The sequence below is a fragment of the Equus przewalskii genome, chromosome 4, assembly GCF_037783145.1.
Source record: "Equus przewalskii isolate Varuska chromosome 4, EquPr2, whole genome shotgun sequence".
NCBI classification, from domain to species: Eukaryota; Metazoa; Chordata; class Mammalia; order Perissodactyla; family Equidae; genus Equus; species Equus przewalskii.
Window position 1 is genome coordinate 31,995,257 of NC_091834.1, and position 26,792 is coordinate 32,022,048.

Genomic DNA, 26,792 nt, shown 5'->3' on the forward strand with positions numbered 1-26,792 from the left:
GTGGACTAGAAAATTATGAGGAGATATAACCTTGTCTTCATCTTTTTTTTTTTTTTAAAAGATTTTATTTTTTTCCTTTTTCTCCCCAAAGCCCCCAGGTACATAGTTGCATATTCTTAGTTGTGGGTCCTTCTAGTTGTGGCATGTGGGACGCCGCCTCAGCGTGGTTTGATGAGCAGTGCCATGTCCGCGCCCAGGATTCGAACTGACGAAACACTGGGCCGCCTGCAGCAGAGCGCGCGAACTTAACCACTCGGCCATGGGGCCAGCCCCACCTTGTCTTCATCTTTTAAGATGAAACATACATAATTTGATTTGCTTGATGACATAGCACTAGGCTCTAAACTCACAGTGGTGAAAAGGAATTGAGTAAATTAGCGGATTTTATATTTTCAGATTTGTAGTAAGCAAATGCACACAGAAATAAATTCTTTTAGGTTTTCTGAGGGAATGGAGAAGGAAGACAAAAGAGGAAAACCTGTTTTGAAAAGTGAACAAGGGTGTACATCTTCTCTATTTGACCAGAAGAAAACTCCATGGTATACAAGGGAAATTCAGACAAAAATATACTATGAAATCTAATGCATATCTGTAAGTTGCTAAGAGAGATCTTAAAAGTTGTCATCACAAGAAAAAAAACTTTATGTGAGATGATGTTAACTAAACTTATTGTGGTAACCATTTTGCAATATACATATATCAAATCATTATGTTGATATATGTATATGTATATACCTAAAGCTAATAAAATGTTATACATTGATTATATCTCAATTGAAAAATAGATTATGGAAAGAAAACTTCTTAATCAAGATAAATAATGCTATGCTTTGTCCCTTTCTCTGTTATTTACACTGCTCAATCTAGACATCTGTCAGCTCCCACCTAATTTACTACAACTGTCTAATACCAACTTCTTTCCATTATCAGGCTTACTATTGCTACCAAAACTGTTTTCTCTGTTCAACCATACACATCCTGTGAGTTTCATAATACACAAGTCTAAGTGCCTCCTTCTGCTTTTAAGGCTTTCTTTAATGCATAGGAAATTATCTTACATTTAGTCTCTTCCTACAATCCATCTATGCATTCATTCATGTGAAAAATGCCTGTTGTTCATTTCATCTCACCCCTATGCATTCAACAGACTGGCATTTACATCTGAGTCAACTTTCTCACAGTCCAAACAGTCTGTTTTCTGCCATTTAAATATGTTTGAAATGCTTTATAAAGCTGTAAAAGATTGACCAAGGAACTGCCATTTTTTCCCGTCTAATAAAAATGTGTAAGTACTCTTCTCAAATTCCACATAAACTACACTGTCCAGCAATTAACCAAGCTGCCTGATAAAATAATGAATTTCCAATCACTGTATTCAAGCAACAGTTGGATGACTGTTGGATGAATGTTCTAGGATGGGCAGAGCTCTTGGACAAAGGAGGAATCTAGATCCTAAGGTCCCTTACAAGTATAATTCTGTTTTTACTTGTGAGGCATATATTCATATATAAAATTGTCCTCTGCTTTAATTAGTAGTTCATAAAGGTGTTATATGTGTTACATATATGTTTTGTGCCTAGACCTCATCATATACTAAGTGATGAAAAACTGTTTCTGCATGGGGTAAAGAGGTATCAATTTTCTTTTTTTTTTTTAATGTTACTTCCTTTTTTTTTTTTGCTGGGAAAGAGTCATTCTGAGCTAACATCTGTTGCCAACCTTCCTCTCTGTCTCTTTTTTTCTTTTCCCCTCCCCAAAGCCCCAGTATATCGTTGTATGTTCTAGTTATAAGTCCTTTCAGTTCTTCTATATGAGCCACCGCTACAGCATGGCTACCGAAAAATGATGCGGTTCTGCGCCTGGACACTGAACCCAGGACCCTAAGGTAGAACGTGCCAAACTTTAACCACTAGGCCATCAGGGCTGGCTCGAGATGCACCAATTTTTAAAAACTGACAAAAAGACAGTATGATTCAAACAAAAATAAATGCAGGGACCGGCCCCGTGGCCGAGTGGTTGGGTTTGCACACTCTGCTTCAGTGGCCTGGGGTTTTGCCAGTTTGATTCCTGGGTTTGGACGTGGCGCTTCTCATCAAGCCATGCTGAGGTGGCATCCCATGTGCCACAACTAGAAGGACTCACAACTGAAAATGCATAACTATGTACCGGGGGACTTTGAGGAGAAAAAGGAAAAATAAAATCTTAAAAACAAAAAAAAATGAATGCAGTAACATCTAAAAATCTAACATAACAGTTTCAGGATAACTAGCACACATACCTTTATAAAATGGGTTGTTTTGGGCTTGGAGTCGAATTTTAACAACATCAAGGGGTGTCGCTATGAAGATACATAAATTTCAATTAACAACTGGTACCTGTAAATTATACAGATATTTGTCCGAAGAACACAAAATACATGGAATCATACCTTTCCTCATGGCTACATAACGGGTAAGATTATCTTAAAGTAGTTGTGAACGTAACACTCTAATTTTTTGCCCTTGAATTTTGTTTAAAGAGGACCAACGAGAAGACAATGTAATTACTTCTGAGTACTGTCATTTATAATATTTCTACAACTATAATTCCATTAGCATTAAAACTAAAATACTAATATTTATAAGAAAATATGTTGTCTAAGCTAAAGAACAAAAGTTCCACAAGTCTATTTAAATATTTGAGAATAACTCTATATTATGAGTAATCAATCATCAAACAATATTAGTCTTTCTAATCTGTTAAATTCACCTGTATCAAATAAAAACTATAGATAATGCAAATTTCAATTAGCTAGCCGTAAATCTTTTACCACCATGTTATGTTATTCCATTTGGGAACAGCACAGCAAAGGAGAATGCTTTTAATTTGCATGCTATATTTTATCTAAGTAGAAAAAAATGCCACACAGTGGTTCTAAGAAAACTTTTCCTCATCTGAGAATGAGGAGGTCACATTAGATGATCTCTAAGGTCTTTACAACCCTAACGTTCTGACCTAAAGTAAGATAGTACATTCTAAAGCAATTAGTTTGTTTGTTCTAATCATTTATCTTATTTAAATGAACTAGCCAACTTAAAGTCATTAAAATGTTAAATGATCACCTAACTATGTCATCTGGCTGTTTCTATAAGAAACAGACTACAAAAAACAGAAAAATGTGGTCCAGAGAAATTTAAGAAATTCACTGTTAACGCAAGCAAAGTAAAACATAATTTGTATTTGTTGCTACTATAAGTTACCCAAATTCTGTATTATTCATTATGCTAATATTTTATTCTATTTACTTGTTTTCTATTTTAAAAAAAGATAATAGACTTAAAAGTTTAATAGAATATTTAATATTAATATTGATAGGGACCTCAAAGAACCTCACAGACAGTAAAATCCAAATGGAATCACTGACTCATTCAGTTACATAATCTACACCAGTGGCAGTATTCTACCTATTAGTGATGTCAGTACAGCTCCAGTACAAGAGGCAAGCATTTGTTGAAGAGGTGTCACTTTGATAATCTGTGGTCCCCCTGCTTCAGGATCCATATTTTTAACTAACAGAAGAAAAATCTGGTAAAAAAAAAAAGGCAAGAGGCAAAATAAAAGCTTAATGGAAAATGTCCTCAAAATTGACTGCAAAAAATTAAAGAAATGATAAAAACAATAATCAGTATTAATATCAAAGCACATGTTGTTGACCACCATCAAAAGTAAATATATAAGTTCTATACACAAAGGTACTACACAACTGTCATTAATAGAACACGTTCTCCGACTTTCCAAAAATGGTAATGTACTTCAGCTAAGCTATGTGAGCAGCATCACATTTGTAAGACAGTTAATAGAGCATTAAGAAAACAGATTCTCATCATGTAACAAAATGAAAGCAGTTGACCAATAAGGCTCAGAACCTGTGAATTTAGCCTAAGAACTACTCAGATACTCTAATCTAGCACAGAGTTATCAGCAAATAGAGCACTATTTTTATTGCATAGCAAAAGTTGTTGCAAAGGTATAAAATCAAAACACATAACCTTCATAAGAAGTATCATCTTAGAAAAATTTGATGAGAAAAGTAATATATACTCTTTATAAAAAGTCAGTTATAAAAATCACATAAACTTACTATTCAAAAACAACCAGTGACAACATACAGGTGTCATCTTTCCAAATGTCTATGCATACACAAACACTTATATATGTATATGTATGCGTGTGTAAATATACACTCATGCACACACACACACAAGTGCATATTACATCTAATTAATCAAACAAGTACAAACATTTGTGTATCTGTGTATATGCATTTTTTCTGAAAAACAAAAATAGGTGAACACTATTGATATGGCTTAGTAGCCTGCTTGACACTTAAAAATATAGATGTATCAAAAAATACAGATTTACATTATCATTTTTAATGCTTACACAGTTTTTAATTATATTTATTTAATCAGTCTCATATTGTTAGATATTTAGGTTACTGCCAATTTTTCATTTACTCATTCATTCATTTCATACATTCTCATATAAATATCCTTATACATACCTCTTTTTGTAGTCTTCCTACAACTACCACAGCAGGAAAAGTAAGATTGCTGGGCTGAACTATAAACTTGAGAAAAATTGCCAAAATGCTTTCCAGAAAAGTTAGACTAATTTATACTACCATTGGCAATATGAGTTCCTATTAATCCGCAACTTCCCCAAACTTTCTCTTTCACATTACATATCGTTTAATTTTTCTGAACCATTTGAAAGTAGACTGCACACATCATGTCCCTTCATCCTAAATACTTCAGAACATTCTTATATAATCACAGTATACTTATCAAATTGAGGAAACAATTTTGATAGTGCTCTACAGTTCATATCCCAATTTTTTTTAATCATCCCAATAACGACCTCTGTAAAAATGGCAGTTTTATTATTTCTTTGGGCTTTTATTATTCACCTACCTGGTTTAAGTTTTTTCTTCAGTTCTATGCTCCAATATTTTATTGTTTGTAACATCAGTAGCTGAAAATCTGTAGTGAAATAATAAAGTATGTCTTATCTTTTCACACAAGAAAGGGATAACAAGCCTAAAGAAAAGGAATATGTAAAAAACTTTAAAACACAAATCAACAAATACTTATTGAATACTTGCTATTAAGGACTTTGAGGAACATGAAGAACACTCCAGATCAGAGTTATGAAAGAATTTTTCACAAGAATTTCATATTATCCCAGTAAATATATTCTGTTTTAAAAACAAACAATTCTAGAACCTGAACATGCTGATTAGTCCCAGTATCATAAGAGTCACTTAGATTTTGTGACACAAAATTAAATATGCAGCATTATCTTTCAAGTATTTACTGGGGAAAAAAGTTTTACCTGAATCTAAACAATCCTTTAGATCTAACTTCTGATTTACAGGAAATTCAGAGATTAAAATAACACGGTAAAGGGTGTCACAAAGTATGAGAAGGGGTATTACTCCAGTCTACAGAACTATTGTCTTGGTTTCTTCAGCAAGTGAAAGGTGGGAAAAGAGGTTGCAGGGGAGGGAGAATTGTTCTCGAATAAAGGAATCTTATGAGAGTTACCAATGAAATGCATCCTGACTCAAATAAGCAAATTTAAAAAGCGAATTTGAGGGTAACTAAAGAAATCTGAACATGGATAGGATATTAGATAATATTAAAAAGTTATTGTTGATTTTGTTTGTGAGATAATGGTATTGTGGTCATGTAGAAAGTGTCTTTTTTAAAGAGATTCATACTGAATGAAGTGTTAAGGGCTAAAATGTTATGACAGCTATAGTTTACAATACTTCAAAAAATATACTAAATGTTAATGATCTGTTAAATCTAGGTGATTAAGTATGCCATAAATATTTCACTCTTCTGTATTTTTCTGTGCATGGGAAAATCTGCAAAATAAAAATTTTTAATTCTTGAAATTTATGTACAATCTTCAAGTCTAAGAACATACTTCTAACATTCATTTATGTGAACACAGTTCTTTTAAGTGGAAAAAGAATATACACATGCCAGAATACAGGTATACTCCTCCTCCAGAAGAGTAAAACGGCCTACAGTGCTTTATTTTTTTTTTTAAAGATTTTATTTTTTCCTTTTTCTCCCCAAAGTCCCCCAGTACATAGTTGTATACTCTTCGTTGTGTGTCCCTCCAGCTGTGGCATGTGGGACGCTGCCTCAGCGTGGCTTAACGAGCAGTGCCATGTCCGCGCCCAGGACTCGAGCGAACGAAACACTGGGCCGCCTGCAGCGGAGCGCGCGAACTTAACCACTCGGCCACGGGGCCAGCCCCATACAGTGCTTTATTTTTATACTCATCCCAGCAAAGTTGGCAACCTGAATATGTTCCCCTGAAATTAAAGCCAAAAAACCCATCATATATTTCCAGCAATTATTTAGAATGTAAGGGGGAAAAGCCAGAAATTTAGATATAGCTTTTTAGAATCAAAAATTAAGGTTACTGGACTTTTTATTACTTCTTAACATATATGTATTTTCGAAAACTAAGTTGTATAAACAATCTTCTAAGATCATAACATATCACCTTACAATGAGATCTGAAAAACTAGTCTCCTTTTCAATCTATCCAAAAAGTAATGTCGAGTAAATGGACAACATAGTCACAGATTTGGGAGTAGATGGAGAAAAAGTGAGAAGTAATAATCTTAGTGGATTTTCTAGAACTCATAATGTATTCTCCAGCACCTTAAATTCCCTCCACTCTTATCAACCTACTTATCTTTTTTCTTTGCATCCTTCCATTCTTCTATGTGGCAGATACTGTTCCTTTGTCAGGGAGCATATGGACTAGTGAGAGAGATGACTTTAATATTAATATCTTCTGTAACTTAGGACATAAAAAAAAATGTTCTGCAAGAATAGCTTTCTCCCTCAACTCTATGAAATTCCTCTTTTCTATACCTTTTCTGCATTCTGTGTCCTACTTAGGTTAGTATTAACGATTTGCTACACCTCGCCAAAGTGGTCTTCATGTATAAAGGGTAAACATTTTTAAACATGAATCATCAAGGAGACTTTCTTGGGGGAAGAAACGAAAATAATTTAATGATAAAAATCTACTCAACCAAGTGATAATGGAGATGGTTTAATAAAAGGATTAGAGTAATATCCAAGTCAGAAGATAGTAAGTCAATATACACTTAGTATTATCAGAATTTTTAATTTTTTCAAATGTGTTAGAAGCCATCTTGTTACAGTTTTGATTTATGTCCCCTGATCAATAATGATGCTGAACATCTCTCCACATTTTTATTAGCAGTATGTGTTGCCTCTTCTGTAATATGTCCATTTATATCTTTGCCCATTTTTCTTTTGAGGCATTTATATTTTTCTTATTGGTTTGAGGAATCTTTTATTCTTAATACAAATTATTTGTAGGATGTGTAAATTATATCCTCTCAGAGTCTATAATCTGTCTTTCCAGTTTCTTTAAAGTATTTTTTGATAAATGAAAGTTCTCAATTTTTTGAATTAAAAAACATACAACATGAAATCTATCTTCTTAAATTTTTAAGTATATAGTACAGCACTGTTAACTATATGTACCTTGTTATACAGAAGATCTCTAGAAGTTTTTCATCTTGTGTGACTGAAGCTCTATACCCATGAAATAGCAATTCTCTTTTTCCCCCTCTCCCTAGGCCCTGGCAACCACCATCTTCTTTTCCTATTCTAAGAGGCTGACTACTTTAGATACCTCACGTAAGTGCAATCACGTAGTATTCCTCCTTCTGCGACTGGCTTGTTTCACCCAACATAATGCCTCCAAAGTTCATCCATGTTGTAGCATATAACAGGATTTCCTTCTTTTATAAGGCTAAATAATACCCTATTGTATGTATATACTGTATTTTGATTACTCACTTGTCTATTGATAGACATTTAGATTGCGTCCACCTCTTGAATTGTACAAAATGCTGCAACGAACTTGGGGGTACAAATATTTCTTCAAGAGCCTGATTTCAAATCTTTCAGATAAATATCCAGAAGAAGGATTGCTAGGTCATATGGTTGTTCAATTTTAAATTTTTTGAATAATCTCTATTGTTTTCCATAGCAGCTACACCATTTTACATTTCTCACCAACAATGCACAGGTTTTGATTTCTCCACATCCTCACCAGCACTAGTTTTGTTTTTGTTTTTTGATAATGGCCATTGTAACAAGTGTGAGGTAACAGCTTGTGATTTTAACTTTATTTGCCTGATGATTAGTGCCGCTCAGAGTCTTTTCATGTTCCTGTTGGCTTTTTGCATGTCTTCTTTGGAAAAATGTCTATTAAAGTCCTTAACCCAGTTTCTAAATAAGTTATTTCTTTGTTATCGAGTTGTAGGAGGCTACTTATATATTTTGGATTCTAATCCCTTATCAGATATATGGTTTGTAAATATTTTCTCTCATTCTTTAGACTGTCTTTTCACTCTGTCGATTGTTTCTTTCGCCATATAGAAGCTTTTTTATTTGATGTAGTCCCACTTGTCTTTTGTTTTTATTGTCTGTGTTTTTGGTGTCATATCCCAAATATCATTACCAAGATCATGTTATGAAGCTTTTCTCCTGTTTTCTTCTAGAAGTTTTATTTCAGGTCTTACATTTAAGTCTTTAATCCATTTTGAGTTGATTTTTGTGTATAGTGTAAGATAAGGGTCAAAATTCTTAATTTAATGTTGCCAAATTTATTGATCTTTTCCTTTGTAGACAACACCTTTTCGTGTCTTCTTTAAGCAATCTTTCCCCACTCAAAAGTCCAAAAGATATTCAGCTATATTTTCTCCCTAAAATTTATTGATAGCAAAACTTTAAAACTTTTAAGTCCTTAATTCACACAGAATTTTTTAATAGCATGTGAAGTAGAGATTCAATTTCATCTTTTTCCCTGTGAGAACAGATAACTAATTTCTCCAGCTCCAATTATTAAATAATCCCTCCTTTCTCCTCTAAACTGACACATTACTTTGTCATACCTAAGTTCTATTTCTGTGTGGAACTGTTTCTAGACTCTAATCTATTGGTCTATTATCTATCTTTACCATACCACACTGTATTATTGAGTCATAGTAAGTCCCTATATTTGGTAAGGCAAGTCCACCCTCCCCATTCCTCTTGTTCAGGAGTGTCCTGGCTACTCTCGGCTTTTGGTCCTTCATATAAATTTGAAAATCATCTTACCAAATTCCTTGAAAAACTTCTTCAGAATTTTGATTGGAACTGAATTGAATCTATAGATAAATCTGGAGAGAATTAATACCCAAGAATATAGTCTATTCCTTCATTTTTTCAGGTCTTCCTAAACGTTGTTCTGAAAAGTTTAAAAATTTGTGCTACAGACATCTTGCGTATTTGTGGCAGATCTAGCTCTAGATACCTCGTAGTTTCTAATGTTAATATAAATAGTGTCTTCCTTTTAATTACATATTCTCTTTGCGGTTAGCACACACAACTGATTTTGTATATTTTTTTTTTCAGATTTTTTTATTTTTCCTTTTTCTCCCCAAAGCCCCCCGGTTCATAGTTGTGTATTTTTAGTTGTGAGTCCTTCCAGTTGTGGTATGTGGGATGCCACCTCAGCGTCGCCTGATGTGTGGTGCCATGTCCATGCCCAGGATTTGAACCGGGGAAACCCCGGGCTGCCGAAGCAGAGCGTGTGAACTTAACCACTCGGCCACGGGGCCGGCCCCAATTTTGTATATCTTATATCCAGCCAACCTTGCTAAAACAAATCCATTATTTCTAATTATTGATTTATAGACTCTTCTGAGTTTTTATATAAAAGTTTACATTGTCTGCAAATAATAAGTTGGCTTTCTGCCATTCCCAATCATCATGCTACCAATTTAATTTTCTTATTGCACAGGCTAGGATATCCAATACAATGTTAGGTAAAGAGTGGCAGAAATGAGTATCTCTGTCCCATTTCTGAATTTAAAAAGAATTCTTCTAAAATTCCCTGTTACAATGATGTTTGCTCTAGACTTTTTTTTTTTTTTTACAGAGACTCTTCATCCACTAAGGAATTTTCTTAATTCTAATTTACTACAAAGATTTTCTCTCCTTTATTTCTTTTGTTATTTCAGCTTTACTGAGGTAAAACTGACATAAAAAATTGTAACATATTTAAAATGTACATTGTGGTGATTTGATGTACATATACATTGTGAAAAGATTGCTCCTGTCTACTTAATAAACACAGCCATCACCTCACATATTCATCTTTGGGTTTTTTTGGTGAGAACATTTAAGTTCTACTCTCTTAGCAAATTTCAATTATACAACACAGTGTTATCAACTATAGTCACCATATTTTACATTAGATCCTCAGACCTTATTCATCTTACAGCTGAAAGTTTGTACCATTTTACAACCTCTTCCTATTTCCCCCACCCAGTGGCCCACTCCCCCACCCCCCTGACAACCATACTTTTACTCTCTGTCGCTGTGAGTTTGAATTTTTCTTTCTTAAGATTCCACATATAAGTGATACCATGCAGTATTTGCCTTCTTTGTCTGGCTCATTTCACTTAGCATAATGCCCTTAAAGGCCCATCCATGTTGTCACAAACGGTAGGATTTCCTTCTCTCTCATGGTTGAATAATATTCCTTTGTACGTATATATAAAATATATCTTTATTTTCTTTCTTTCTTTAAATTTTATTGAGAATAACTGACATACAATGAACTACACATATTTAACGTTCACAACTTAAGTTCTGACCACCTGTGAAATCATCACCAATCAACAAATGAACACAACTGGCATGGCATTCCCATTAAGTTTCCTCTTGCTTCTTTGTAATTACTTTCTAGCACCCCTTGCTGCTCTGAAGCAAATATTTATCTGCTATCACTGCAGATCAGTATGCATTTTTGAGAATTTCACATGAGTAGAACCATACGGTATGTACCACTTTTTTTCTGGCTTCTTTCATTCACTATCTTTATTTGGAAACTCATTCATCTTATTGGATGTATTGATACTTAGTTCCTTTCTATTACTGAGTAGTACTCCACTGCATGGATATGCTACAATTTCTTTATCCATTCACACCTATTCTTAGAAATTTGGGTTGTTTCCAGTTGGGGACTAGTACAAAGGAGCTTTGAATATCCGCATTTAAGTCTTGAGTAAATAAGCAGAAATAAAATGGCTGGATCAAATGGCAAATGCATGTTTAAGAAAATGTCAAAATGTTTCCAAAGCAATTGTATCATTTTATATTCCCACCAGCATGCAAGTTCCACATCCTTAACAACACTTGGTACGGTAATTTTTTAAAATTTTACCTAAGTAGTGATATCTCATCGTTGTACAACTTTTCATTTTCCCAAGGAGTAATATTACGCATCTTTTCATGGAGTTATTTGCCATATCTTTATCTATTTCTTTCTTTTGTTCCCTGTGCCACTTCTAAAGAATAGGGCAAAAGTGATAAAATGTCACTTTTAAGATTAAGTTATAAAAGACTGTGGCTTCCATCTTAGTTGACTCTTTGTTTCCTCTTACTTGCCTGTTCTGATGATACAAGCTGTCATGGTGTGAACTGCCCTATGGAGCGGCCCACTGGGCACCAAGGGCAGCCTCCAGCCAACAGCAGCACGGAACTGAGGCGCTCCAGTCCAACAAACCATAGGAAACTAAATTTTGCTAAAAATTACATTAGTGAGGCTGGAAACAGATCCCTCCCCAGTTGAGCCTTGAGATAAATGTAACCTCAGCCAACACGTTCCCTATATCCTTGTGAAAGACCAAGCTTACCCAGCTAAGCCACATCCAGATTCCTGACACACAGAAAGTGTGAAATGATAAATATTTGTTGTTTCAAATCACTACATTTTGGAGTAATTTATTACACATGAATAAATAGCTAACAGCACCTATTGAGATGATCATATGGCTTTTCCTTTTTAGTCTGGTGATTTACATTGCTCGAATACTTAATGTTTAACCTTCTTTGCATTTCTAGGATAAACCCCACTTGCACCTGATATTTTCTCCTCTTTGTATATCATTAGTTTTTATTTGTTAAATTTTTGCTAAGAATTTTAACATCAGTGTTCATGAAGAATACTGTTGCATAATTCTCTTTTCTTGTAATGTCTTTGTCTTCTTTTGATTACTGCGTGACAGAATTGGGCCATCTGGATCTGAGGTTTACTTTAGTAGACCTAAGGATATTTAGCTTATTTATTTCTTCTTGTGTAAGCTGTAGTAGTTGGTATATTTCAAGGAATTTTCCCATTTCATTTAAATTGATGAATTTATGAGCATAAGGTTTTTCATAATATTGCTTTGTTCATAATACTGCTTTATTGTCCTTTTAATGGCTATAAGTTCTGTAGGTATGTTACCTCTCTTTGTTTATATTGGTTAATTTGTGTCTCCTCTTTTTCCTCATCAATCTGTCAAGAGAGTTATAAATTTTATTGATCTTCTCAGAGAACCAAATTTTGATCTCATTCTCTCTATTGTGTTTGTTTTCTATACCATGGTTTTCTCTTACCATCTTTATTATATGTTTTCTTTTTACTTTAGGTTTGTTCATGTTATTGATTTAGGACCTCTCTCCTTTTCTAATATAGGCATGGTAATGCCAAAAATTCCCTTTTGAACATTGCTTGAGCTGCATCTCATAAATGTGGATACATTGTGCTGTCATTTTCATACTTTTCAAAATATTTCCTAGTTTCCTGGTCTTTCTTACACTATCTTTATTGAGTTTTATATCAAAGCAATGCTTATCTCACAAAATGAGTTGGAGACTATTTTCTCTTTTGGAAGAGTTTGGGTAAGGTTGGGATTATTTATTCCTTAAATATTTGATAGAATTTACCTGTGAATTATAATTGCATCTGTGAATTTCATTTTCTTTGTGTTTTCAAAATATCTATAATTTTAACATTTGTTGAACAAATACTCAGATTATAATTTGCACAATTTTGGGTGGTGAAAAGGCTATGAATATTTTGTACATAAACAAACACAAACCTTACCACAAAAATGAAATAGTACATACTGAATGAAAATAGAAGAAAAATCCTTATTGAATTTTATGAGTTAGTCATCTGAGTCAGTACAATGTAAGTTAATCACTGTAACACAGGAGATACAACGCTCTTCATTATGTACGTGGGTTTCTCACAGCTGATAGTATTCAATTACACAAATTACTAAAAAATTTTAAATGCATAAACAATCCTTCATTTGGTAGTGGCTACTTCCATGGAAAATTTTAGACTATGTAACAACATTCATCATTTAGGCCACCCTAAAGTATGAAATTACTCTTTTGCTACTGAGGAAAATAAACACACACAGACACACAAACACAAACAACTTACCATGACAGAACTTATTCTGGGCCATGAAACAGGTGTCAATGAAATTAAAAGGAATTAAATCATGCAGCAGGTGTCAAGATGGTGGCACAGGCAGACTCTGAACTCACCTCCTTCCACAGACACAACAAATTTACAACTACTCTGGAAAGAAGTAGCCCTGAGAAAGAACTGAAAACTAAACAAAAAGAAGCACTTCAACAAGTGACAATCCTTACTGAGGTAGAAGAGGCAGAAATCCTTTCAGGAGATTAAAAAACCCACCTGCACAAGCAATGGCACTTCATGGCCAGCAGGAAGGAATCCTAAGGTATGCAGGCTTCCCTGACAGAGTAGGGGACCTGAGCAGGGGAGCATTACCGCTACAAGCAGCTGTTGCACTCAGCACACCTGAGACAAGTGTCATAACATCCAGCTTTGCTGGCTATTGACAACAACATGGAATACCTCCAGAAAAGCTATCAGATGTAAGGAAAAGAAACCAGCTCTTAAAAGGCCCACGCACAAATTCACCCATTTCAGAAAGCATCCTAAAATCACCAGAAAGAAAGGTGTACAGTCCTTTGGTGAAGAGACTCACCTGAAAGGTTCTGGGTGCATCTCGGTGAGAGGTGAGACCTCTCCAGGCACTGAGATATTGGCGGCAGCCACTACTGTGATCAAGTAAAGCCATGTTGACACAGATGTTGGTGGATGCCATTGAGTTCTTCCTCTGGCCTATTAGCCCAGGGTCTGCCCTATTAGCCAAGAATCTGCCACACCCACTAGAGCACAGATTTAGTCCAGCTCAGCCAGCACAGGAAACCTGGCCTAGGGACTCGCACAACCCAATAGCAGGCCCTCAGGCAACTTGTGGGCCTGCACGTACTGGGTGCCTTGATCCTCTGCAGCTGGGCAAGACGGTCTGTCTCTGCAGGGCAGGTTATGCGTAAGAAGCTGGTGGAGTGTGTGGGGCCTCTGCAGTGGGATAACTGGATCCGCTTAAGGGAAGTGGAGTGCGCACATGAAGCAGGACTGTGTTGACAATGTGTGTTGCCCTGTGAGTAGTGGGGCTTGTCAGCTGAGGAGACGTATGCTTCTCAAACAGCCACATAGGGAACCAACCTCACCTTCCAAAGCCTGAAACAATTGGGTGCTTATGTGGCTGGGGCCAGCATCACTCAGCTGCAATCTTGAGAGAACTGACAAGAGACTTGCAGAACAGAGACCTAAAGAAATTGTAAGCCACTGAGCATAGCAATCAGCCACACTGGGGGCCAACTCACTTAACAGGAAAACTGCAACAGGAATGTGCTATTAGACCTTGCAGCCAACTGTGCTGGGGCTCCTCATGCCCAATAAGTGACTGAAGGGACCACAGCAGCCACATGCAGTTAAGAATTACAACCAGCTGGCCAGGGGGACAGCCTAGCCTCCCTGGGCACCCAGAGGAAGAGCAAGCGTGCCACAACAGAAGGACACACGTAGCCCACCCAAGGGTCACTCCTGGAACATTTGGAGTTGGTGATGAGAGAGAAGGACTCTGCTAGGCCTCATAAGGCATCTCTTATGAAAGGCCACCTGTCCAAGATCAAAAGACATTGCTGACCCACTTAATATGTGGATATAAGTACAGAGAAAAAGGAAAAATGAGGAGGCAAAGGAATACATTCCAAGTAAGGGAATAGGACAAAACCCCAGAAAAAGAACCAAATGAAACAGAAGTAACCAATTTACCAGATAAAGAGTTCAATCCAAAAGTCATAAGGATGCTCACTGATGTTGAGAGAAGAATAGATGAACTCAGTGAGAATTTCAACAAAGAACTGGAAAATAGAAAAAAGAGCCAATCAGAAATAAAGAACAGGGGCCGGCCCGGTGGCGCAGCGGTTCAGTTTGCACATTCTGCTTCGGCAGCCCGGGGTTCACCGGTTCGGATCCCAGGTGCAGACATGGCACCGCTTGGCACGCCATGCTGTGGTAGGCGTCCCACATAGAAAGCAGAGGAAGATGGGTATGGATGTTAGCTCAGGGCAGTCTTCCTCAGCAAAAAGAGCTGGATTGGCAGCAGTTAGCTCAGGGCTACTCTTCCTAAAAATAAAATAAATAAATAATAGAAATAAAGAATACAATACTGGAAACAAAAAATTCATTAGATGGACTCAATAACAGAGCAGATGATACAGAAGAAAGGATCAGTGAGCTAGACAAAACACTACAGGAAATCACTCAAGCAGAAGAGATAAAAGAAAAAAGAATTAAAAAGAATGAGAACAGTCTAAGAGAACTCTGGGACAACATCAAGCACACTAACATTTGCATTATAGGTGTCCCAGAAGGAGAAGAGAGAGACAAAGGAACAGAGAATCTATCTGAAGAAATAATAGGTGGAAACTTTACTAACCTAAGGAAGGAAACACACATTCAGGTACAGGAAGCACAGAGAGCACCTAACAAGATAAACCCAAGGCCCGCATCAAGATACATTATAATTAAAAAGTCAAGAATTAAACATAAACAGAGAAAGAGAAAGGCAACAAGTGGCATACAAATGAAACCCCATAAGGGTATCAGCTGACTTCTCACCAAAACCTTACAGGCTAGAAGGGAGTGCCACCATAGATTTAAAGTGCTGAAAGGAAAAAATCTACAGCAAAGAATACTCTACTCAGCAAAGCTATCATTCAAAATGCAAGGAGAGATAAAGAATCTCCCAGACAAGCAAAAATTAAAGGGTTTATCACCAAGAAACTACTTTTACAAGAAATGCAAAAGAGAATTATTTAAGTGGGAAAGAGAAGACCATAAATGGGAATAAGGAAATTATCAAAAAAAAAAAAAAAGCAATAAAATCACTGGTAAAGACAAAAATACAGTAAAGGTAGCAGATCAACCATCTATGGAAGATAATATGAAGGTCAAAAGACAAAGTACTACAATTACGTATTTCCATGATAAGAGCATAACGGATACACACACACAAAAAAAGAGGTTAGATATGATATCAAAAACATAAAATGTGGGAGGAGGGGAGTAAAAGAGTAGAGCTTTTAGAAAGAAATCAAACTAAAGAGACCATAAACTTAATACAGATTTCTATATATAGGTTATTATATATGAACCTGATGGTAATTTAGAAATCAGAAACCTACACTAAATACACAAAAAATTAAGAGAAAAGAACCCAAACGTAATACTAAAGAAAGCCATCAAACCACAAGAGAAGAAAGCAAGAGAGGAAGAAAGGAATAGAGAAGAACTACTAAAACACTCAGAAAAAAAGTAACATAATGGTAATAAGTACATACTTATCAATAGCTACTTTAAATGTCAATGGACTAAATGCTCCAATCAAAACGCATGGGGTGGCCGATTGGATTAAAAAACAAGACTCATATATATACTGCATACAAGAGACACACTTCAGGCCTAAAGACACTCACAACCTGAAAGTGAAGGGTTGGAAAAAGATACTCCGTGAAAACAGCAATGGAAAGAAAGCAGGGGTAGCCATACTTATATCACACAAAATAGACTTTAAAACAAAAACTGTAACAGAGACAAAGAAGGGTCTACATAATGATAAACGGGACAACCCCACAAGAGGATATAACACTTGTCAGTATCTACGTACCCAACATAGGAGCACCTAAATATATAAAGCAATTATTAACAGACATAAAAGGAGAAATAGACAGTAACACAATAATAGTCGGGGACTTTAACACTGCACTTACACCAATGGATAAATCATCCAAACAGAAGATCAATAAGGAAACATTGGCCTTAAGTGACAAATTAGACCAGATGGACTTAGTAGATATATACAGAACATTCCATTCCAAAACGACAGAATACACATTCTTTTCAAATGCCCATGGAACATTCCCCAGGATTGATCACATGTTAGGGCACAAAACAAGTCTCAATGAATTTAAGAAGATCGAAATAATACCAAGCATCTTTTCTGATCACAACGGCATAAAACTAGAAATCAACTACAGGAAGAAAATCAGAAAAGCCACAAATATGTGAAGAGTAAACAAAATGTTACTGAACAATGACTGGGTCAATAAAGAAATCAAAGGAGAAATCAAACAATACCTGGAGACAAATGAAAATGAAAATACGGCATGCGAAAATCTATGGGATACACCAAAAGCAGTTCGAAGGGGGAGGTTTATAGCAATACAGGCTTACCTCAGCAACAATCTAACAATCTAATCCTGCACCTAAAGGAACTGGAAGAAGAAGAACAAACAAAGCCCCAAATCAGTAGAAGGAAGGAAATAATAAAAATCAGAGCAGAAATAAATGAAATAGAGACTTTAAAAACAATAGAAAAAGACTGATGAAACCAAGAGCTGGTTCTTTGAAAAGATAAACAAAATTGACAAGCCTTTAGTGAGACTCATTAAGAAAAAAGAGAGAAGTCTCAAATAGATAAAATCAGAAATGAAATAGGAGAAATTACGACAGACACCTCAACATCCATTTATGATAAAAACTCTAAATAAAACAGATACAGAAGCAAAGTATCTCAATATACTAAAGGCCATGTATGACAAACCCACAGCTAACATCATTCTCAATGGAGAAAAACTGAAAGCTATCCCTCTAAGAACAGGAACCAGATAAGGATGCCCACTTTCATCACTCTTATTTAACACAGTATTTGGAGTCCTAGCCACAGCAATCAGGCAAGAAAAAGACATAAACGGAGCCAAACTGGAAAGGAAGAAGTGAAACTGTCATTATTTGCAGATGACATGATTGTATATATAGAAAATCCTAAAGAATCCACCAAAGAACTTTAAGAAATATTAAATAAATATGGTCAAGTTGCAGAAAACAAAATCAAGATACAAAAATCAGTTGCATTTCTATACACTAACAACGAAGTAGCAGAAGGAGAAATTAAAAATATAATCCCATTTACAATGGCAACAAAAAAATAAAATATCTAGGAATAAACTTAACCAAAGAGGTGAAAGACCTGTACACCAAAAACTATAAAACATTGTTGAAAGAAATAGAAGATGACACAAAGCAATGGAAAGATATTCCATGCTCTAGGATTGGAAGAATTAACATCGTTAAAATGTCCATACTTCCTAAAGCAATCTACAGATTCAATGCAATCCCTATCAAAGTTCCAATGACATTTTTCACAAAGACAGAACAAAGTAAACTAAAATTTATATGGAACAACAAAAGACCCTGAATAGCCAAAGGAATCCTGAGAAAAAGAACAAAGTTAGAGGCATCACACTGTCTGATTTCAAAATGTACTACAATGCTATAGCAATCAAAACAGCATGGTACTGGAACAAAAACAGGCACAAAGATGAATGGAACAGAATTGAGAGCCCAGAAATAAACCCACACATCTACGGACAGCTAATTTTCGACAAGAGAGCCAAGAACATACAATGGAGAAAGAAAAGTCTCTTCAATACATGATGTTGGGAAAACTGGACAGCCACATGCAAAAGAATCAGAGCAGGCCATTATCTTACACCATACACAAAAATTAACTCAAAATGGATTAAGGACTTGAATGTAATACCTGAAATCATGAAACTTCTAGAAGAAAGCTTAGGCAGTACACTCTTCAACATTGGTCTTAGCAGCATAATTTCAAGTACCATGTATGACTGGGCAAGGGAAACAAAAAAATAAACAAATGGGACTACATCAAACTAAAAAGCTTCTGCACAGCAAAGGAAACGATCAGCAAAACAAAAGGACAATCTAGCAATTGGGAGAACATATTTACAAACCATATATCTGATAAGGGGTTAATATCCAAAATACACAAAGCACTCATCCATCTCAACAACAGAAAAACTCGTAACCCAATTAAAAAATGGGGAAAAGATCTGAACAGACATTTCTCCAAAGAAGATATACAGATGGCCAACAGGCACATCAAAAGATGTTCAACATCATTAGCTATCCAGGAAATGCAAATCAAAACTACAGTGAGATATCACCCTACTCCCGTCAGAATGGCTATACCTAACTTGACTGGAAACAACAATTGTTGGAGAGGATGTCGAGAGAAGGGAACCCTCATACAGTGCTGGTACTGGTACAGCTTCTATGGAAAACAGTATGGCGATTCCTCAAAAAATTAAGAATAGAACTACCATACAATTCAGCTATTCTACTGTTGGGCATTTAGCCAAAGAACATGAAAACATGCATCTGTAAAGATACATGCACCCCTATGTTCATCAGCATTATTCACAATAGCCAAGACGTGGAAGCAACCTAAGTGCCTTCAAGGGATGAACTGATAAAGAAGATGTGGTAGATATACACAATGGAATACTACTCAGTCAAAAGAAATGATGGAATCTGGCCATCTGTGACAACATGGATGGACCTTGAAGGTGTTACACTAAGTGAAATAAGTCAAAGGGAGAAAGTCAAATACCGTATTACCTCACTCATAAGTAGAAGATAAAAACAACAATAAACAATCACATAGAGACAGATTGGATTGGTGGTTACCAGAGGGGAAGGGGGAAGGGAAGAAGTCGAAAGGGGTGATTAGGCACATGTGTGTAGTGATGGATTGTAATTAGTCTTTGGGTGGTGAACATGATGTAATCTACACAGGAATCAAAATATAATGAGGTACACCTGAAATGTATATACATTATAAACCAATGTTACTGCAATAAAAAAATAAAAAGAAAATATCAAAAAAAAGATTACACATATACACAAATCATACAAAATATATTCTATGACAACAAGGAAGTTAAACTAGACAACAATAACAGAAAAACCTGTGGATTCTCCAAAATGCCGGGCAACTAAATAACACATTTCTAAATATCTCATGGCTCAAAGTAGAAATCAAAGGGCATTTTTAGACTTAATGATGAAGTGTTGAAAGTTTTTCCTTTGACATCAAGAACATGATAAGGATGTACATTATCACTACTCGTATTTAATATTTTATTAGAGGTCCTAACCATCCAGGTAAGGCAAAAAATATATATCGTTTCTAAGTAAACAAAGTATCATTATTTGCAGACAACACAATTGTGAACACAGGAAATTTAAACCCATAACTTAATTATTAGAATTAATAAGAATTTAGCAATGTTGCTAGCTATAAAAATCAACATGCCAAATTAAACTATAGTTCTATATACCAGGAAAACACAGAAAAAGAAATTTAAAATAAACGGTATGTACAGTAGCATGGCAGAATTTCACGTACTTGGCAATAAATCTCACAAAAGATTCTCAAGACACCTGTAGAAAAAAATATAAAGTTTCACTGATTTCAAGGTTTTAATACAGAGAAATATACTATTTCATGGACCAAAACAACAAATGCTATAAAGATATTAATTCTTCCAAACTGATCTATAGATTCATAGAAATCATAACCAAAATCCCAAATCTCTTTAGTTTTGTGGAATTCACACAATACTTCCCAAAACTTACATAGAATTAGAAAATGGTGAGAATTGCCAAACATTGTGAGATGTACCTAAAGCAGAGCTTACAAGCAAATTTACAGCATTATATGCTTATATCAGAAAAGATCTAAAAGTCAATGATCCAAGGCCCTCTCCTAAGAGACACTAGAAAAAGAAGAGCAAATTAGAACCAAAAAAAGTAGAAAGAATATAAAAATAAAAATTGAAATAAAAAACTTGCTAGAGGGGCTCAAAAGCATATTTGAGAGGACAGAAGAAAGAATCAGCAAACTTGAAGAAAGACCAATTAAGATCACTCAATCTGAGGAACAGAAAGAAAAAGAATGAAGAAAAATGCACAGAGCCTAGGAAACCTGTGGATATTATCAAGCATAGCAACACACACATAATGGGAGTCCCAGAAGGAGAGAAGAGGAGAGAAAGAAAAAGAATAATGGCCAAAAACTTCCTAACTTTGATAAAAGAAACGAATCTACACATCCAACAAGCTCAATGAATTCCTGGTGGGATAAAGCCAAAAAGATCCACACTTAGATGTTATACAGTCATCCGTAGCTTAACAATCAGGATACATTCTGAGAAACGCATGTTGTTAGGTGATTTTGTCATTGTACAAACATCAAGAGTGTACTTACACAAATTTAGATGGTATAGCCTACTACACACCTAGGCTAAATGGTACTAATCTTACAGGAACACCATTGTACATGCTATGCAGCACATGCCTGCATTCTACAAATTCAATACAATCACTACTAATTCCCACTGCCTTTTTGCAAAAATGGACAAGCTGATGCTAAAACTCATATGAAATTTCAAGGGATCCTGAATAACCAAAACAATCTTGAAAAAGGAGAAGAAAATTGGAGGATTCACACTTCCCAATTTCAAAATTTACTAAAAGGCTTTAGTAATTAAAACAGTGTAGTAATGGCATAAGGATAAACATACAGATCACGGAATAGAATTGATAGTCCTGAAACAACCCCATACATCTACAGTCGACTAAATTTTAACAAGGTTGCAAAGACCATTCGATGATGAAAGAACAGTCTTTTCAACAAATGGTATTGAGACAAATGGATATGCATATGCAAAAGAATGAAGCTGGACCCTCAGCTCACACCATGTACACAAATTAACTCACAATGGGTCAAAGATCTAAGTGTAAGTGCTAAAACTATAAAACTCTTCAAAGATAATATGGAATAAAATTAAATGACCTTCCATTTGGCAATAGGGTTCTAAATATGACACCACAAGTAAAAGAGATAAAAGATAAACATAAATAAAATTGGACTTTATCAAAATTTAAAACTTTTGTGTATCAAAGGATTATCAAAAAAGTGAAAAGACAAGCCATGGAATTGGAGAAAATCTTTGCAAATTATATATTTGTTAAGAATCTGATATACAAAATACTTAAAGAATACTTACAACTTAACAACAAAAAGACAAAAGCCCAATTAAAAAATAGGCAAAAGGGGCCAGCCCTGTGGCGCAGCAGTTAAGTTCACACGTTCTGCTTTGGCGGTCCAGGGTTCACCAGTTCGGATCCCAGGTGCGGACATGACACCGATTGGCAAGCCATGCTGTGGCAGGCGTCCCACATATAAAGAAGAGGAAGATGGGCACGATGTTAGCTCAGGGCCAGGCTTCCTCAGCAAAAAAGAGGAGGATTGGCAGCAGATGTTAGCTAAGGGCTAATCTTCCTAAGGGCGAAAAAAAAAAAAAAAGGGCAAAAGACCTGAATAGACATTTATTCAGAGAAAATATACTAACGGCCAATAAGCACATGAAAAGATGCTCTACATTACTCATTATTAGGGAAATGCAAATCAAAACCACAAGGAAACACCACTTCATACCCAGTAGGAAGGCTATAATTTAAAAAAAAGGAAAGAAGTGTTGATGAGAATGTGGAGAAATGGGAAACTTTTTACACTGCTGGTATGAATGTAAAATGACGCGGCCACTGTGAAAAACAGTTTGGCAGTTCCTCAAAATATTAAACATAGAATTATCATATTATTCAGCAACTCCATTCCAAGGTATATACCCAAGAGAATTAAAAACACACAGTCTACCAAAAATTTGTAAACAATTGTTAAGAGCATTACTATTCACAACAGCCGAAAGTGGGAAAAACCCAAATGTTCAATTGATGATTGGACAAACAAAATGTGGTGTATCCCTACATGGGAATTTTATTCAGCCATAGAAAAAAGAAAGAAGTACTGATGTATGCTACAACATGGACAACCCTTGAAAACACACTAAATGAAAGAAGCCAGGCACAAAAGAACACATAGTTTATGATTCCATTTATATGAAATGTCTATAATTGGCAAATCTAGAGGGACAGAAAGCAGATTAGTGGTTGCCAGGGGTTGAAGAGAACGGGGAATGGTGAATGACTGCTTAATGGGTGTTGGGTTTCGTTTTGCGGTGTTGAAGATGCTCTGGAATTAGTGGTGATTGTTGCACTGTGAATTGTGAATACACTAGAAGTCACTGAATTATACACTTCAAAATGGTTAAAATGGTGAATTTTATGTTATGTGAATTTCTTCTCAATTTTTTAAAAAACTACACGAGATACCAGTTCACACTCAGTGACAGTATGTGTAACAACTGGGACTCTCATATATTGCTCGAGGGGAGAGTTGAAAACTAGCAATTTCTGAATGTTAAACACTCACTAAACATATGATCCATTAATTCCAAGAAAAAACATATGTCCACAAAAACACCTGTTACAAATGTTCATAGTAGCATTATTCATAAAAGCCAAAAACTAGAAACGACCCAAATATCCATCAACAGGTGAATGGATAAACTGTGGCATACTCACACAATGAAATACTACTTGGCAATAAAAAGGAATGAACAACTGATACATGTTGCAACATGGATTAAACATAAAAATATTATGTTATGCAAAATAATTCAGACCCAAAACATATAAAGTATATGATTCCATTTATATGAAGCTGAAATACAGAAAAAAATTGTTTATGATAATAGAAATCAGAAGAGTGGTTACCTATGGTGGGAGAGAGAAGGGAGATAGGAACAAGGAATAAAATAACCTTCTGAGATGAGAGAAACGTTCTATATTTTGATTGGGGTGGTAATCACGGTTCTGGGTACACTCACCATAAGCATCTTTGCTGTAGATGTCTCTGCCACAAGCATTTCTGCCGTATAACTAACTGCCCATAAAGCAATTTTGCCATAAAACATAAAATAATGAAAAATAAAAGAGGGACATTAAAAAAGACATAATGAAACATGTAGTACATATCTGGACTACATTTAAATGTTCCATCACACGCCCAGTCCTTAGATTTCACCAAATCATCTAAGCCAGACTCTGTGCCAAAATACCAAAATTCTGTCTACATCATGCTCTCCATTATCAAACAGCAAAAAATTTTCAAGAAACTTATACTCATCTGGAATCGCGTAACCATTACTTTTGGGGGGACAGGAGAAGGAGCTTGATTCTTTTTTTGCCTCCAACTTCTAGTATTGCGTGATGAATTTGGTAAAGATGGCATTAGAGAACAACCTGTTGTATCTAAATTAGCTAAAGAATCGATAATTAATGCTCTTAAGATTGTTGAGAATGACTAGCCACCTCTTTTATATTTGCCACAATTTGGTAAACTTTTGGTTTTGACAGGTGGGATGGATGACTGTGCTCATGGAAGGATTTGCAAACCCATATTATTTTCTAGTATAGCATGCAGTCTAGCTTCACACTCTCTTATTTACACTTTCAGTACATTTTATCATCGTATCTTCTAGTTGAAACCAAACTGTCAAACCAAACGGTCAACCAGTTATTTATCTTCTATGGCAAAATTGCCTTACAGCCAATTAGTTATGTGGTAAAAATGTTTGCGGCAAAAATGCCCGCAATAAAGATGTCTACAGCAAAGATGCTTACAGTGAAAATACCGGACATGGGTAATTACACGGATATACATATTTGTTAGAACTCATCAATCTGTATGCTTAAAATGGGTGCACTTTATTACATGTGGATTATTAAGAGTATTAGAAAATTTTTAAATTTACATGATTAGACTTCTACAAGGTCTCATGGCAAACCAATCTCACTGGACATGGCACACTGTAGGTGCTCAATCAATAGAGACGGAAAGAAGGAAGTGGGATAGATAGGTAGATTGTTTCACAGTCATGGCCAAATATGTATTCTGGACTACCCTAAAGGAACTCACAACCTAGTTCAGAATATAATACATAACCTCTGAACCAGTTCATTATCCATAACAGCTCCTATGGGTGGCAGTAGCCTCTGAATGATGTTGTCTCAGAGGGATACACTCTCAAATTTTGAATCCTCTTGTCTACTTAGTCTCCATTTTTGACCCTTCACTATGTTGTGTTCAAGGACTTGATATGCTGAATTTGCCCTGGTTTCCCAGCCCACCCTCACCTGAGACATGGACTTCAGTGCCACAGCTTCTAAGCAACTCTATCTTTTCATATGCTTAGCCTGCAAAACTAAGAAGTTAACCTCAGAAAAACCTTAGGACCTCCAATTCACCAGGGTAGCAAGACTCTAAAATACGAAAATTAAATAATACAAATAGCAACAGAACACATTTCAGAAGATAATACATCAATAGTAGGTAAATGAATCAAACAGGACTATTATTGAAGGCCCCAAATGAGTAGGAGATAAAGGTTGTATTAAGGCAGGCTTGCTATGAATAGGAAAGAGGAAAAATTGCCAGCCAGGTGAAGAGGCCTAAGCAAAAGAAAGAAAATAAGAAAGTGCTAAGTGTTACAGAAGAATTTATATTTGGATATATGTGCGGTAGTCTGAAAAAGACAAGGCCTCATTTGACAACCATAAAAAGTTGTGGGGTAGACTGAGCAGATATTATCTTCATTTACAGATAAATTTGTAGCACACAGAAAGGTTAATATTTGCCCAAGGTCACAAAACTACTTAGAAATAGAGCCAGTACGGAATGAAATTCATTTCTCCTCATTCACAGCCAAACGTTCCTTTAATTAGACCATGATTCTGCTCAAGGTTCTCCAAATTTGCTTAAGTTGTTTTGTTCAATCAAACCTCTCACCACAAATAACCCTGCCCCCATTCATTTCGTCTTCAATGTATACCCTTCGCCTGAAGCACATTTCAAGGTATACTTTAGTGTAAACCTTATTCTCTTACCAATAGCCCTGATTATTGACATGATTATGTATCATGGTTTCTATAGCTATAGGCCATAGATATATGACCAAGTCCTTCTTCCTGTACCTACTAAAAGATCTGAGTTCCAGCAATAATATTTTTTTAAATTAACCTTGGGTTAGAGATTAGAAAATTATTAACACTGTCCAGTAAAACAGACTTTCTGCTTATTCACAGCTTGGCATTATCACCTACAGTGCAGTCAAGGGTGTGTCTAAAAGCACAGGGTGCAACTATGTTACTGTCCTTCCTCGTTACAGTAAATAAGAAAGGTAACTTATTTTTCACTAGAACATAAAATGAGCTTCCATTTTTCTTATTTTCTTCAATAGAAACGTTTAAAATTTTCCCATATCCCCTAAACCTTCCAAAGACCCTATCTTCCCTTCCTTTTACACAAATTCTCTACACTAATTTTTTGCACTCAACCTGCCTCCACTTCAAATTCATCGTTTTTATGTAGCACTGACTTACTTTAGCCGTCTAGTGAAATTTTCACTGAGGAAACCAATGACATCTTAAACACGAGAATTAAAGGCCGATTTTTCAACTCTTAGCCTTTTTGAACTCTTAAGGATGGAGAGGTTGGTGCAGAGTTCACCAGAATGATAGCACTTACTGAGCTCTCACTTTGTGCCAGGCACTGTACTAATTAAGCTTTCAAAAATGTTTCATTTAAGCCTCACCTCTGAGAAGTATTTATCATCCCCTTTTAACAGATTAAATTGAGGCTC

At 35.5% G+C, this 26,792-nt stretch overlaps 1 protein-coding gene across 25 annotated transcripts in view; it reads right to left on the reverse strand.

The window, feature by feature from the left end:
• Positions 1-26,792, reverse strand: part of SLC25A40 (solute carrier family 25 member 40) — a 129,905-nt gene that overhangs the window by 101,109 nt on the left and 2,004 nt on the right. For 13 of the 25 annotated variants that reach the window (XR_011539474.1, XR_011539475.1, XR_011539476.1 and 10 more), the window contains exons 2-4: positions 4,953-5,021; positions 3,444-3,564; positions 2,279-2,338 (exon numbers count right to left, since the gene is read on the reverse strand). Coding sequence is in view for 7 of the 25 variants with exons in the window: in XM_070617379.1 (XP_070473480.1) it covers positions 2,279-2,338; positions 3,444-3,540 (157 nt within the window). In the remaining 18 variants the exon portion in view is untranslated. Of the gene's footprint in view, positions 1-2,278; positions 2,376-3,443; positions 3,565-4,952; positions 5,022-22,256; positions 22,532-23,978; positions 24,035-26,792 lie in introns of those variants that run through there. The other 12 variants (XR_011539485.1, XR_011539483.1, XM_070617383.1 and 9 more) reach the window with 7 other exon arrangements.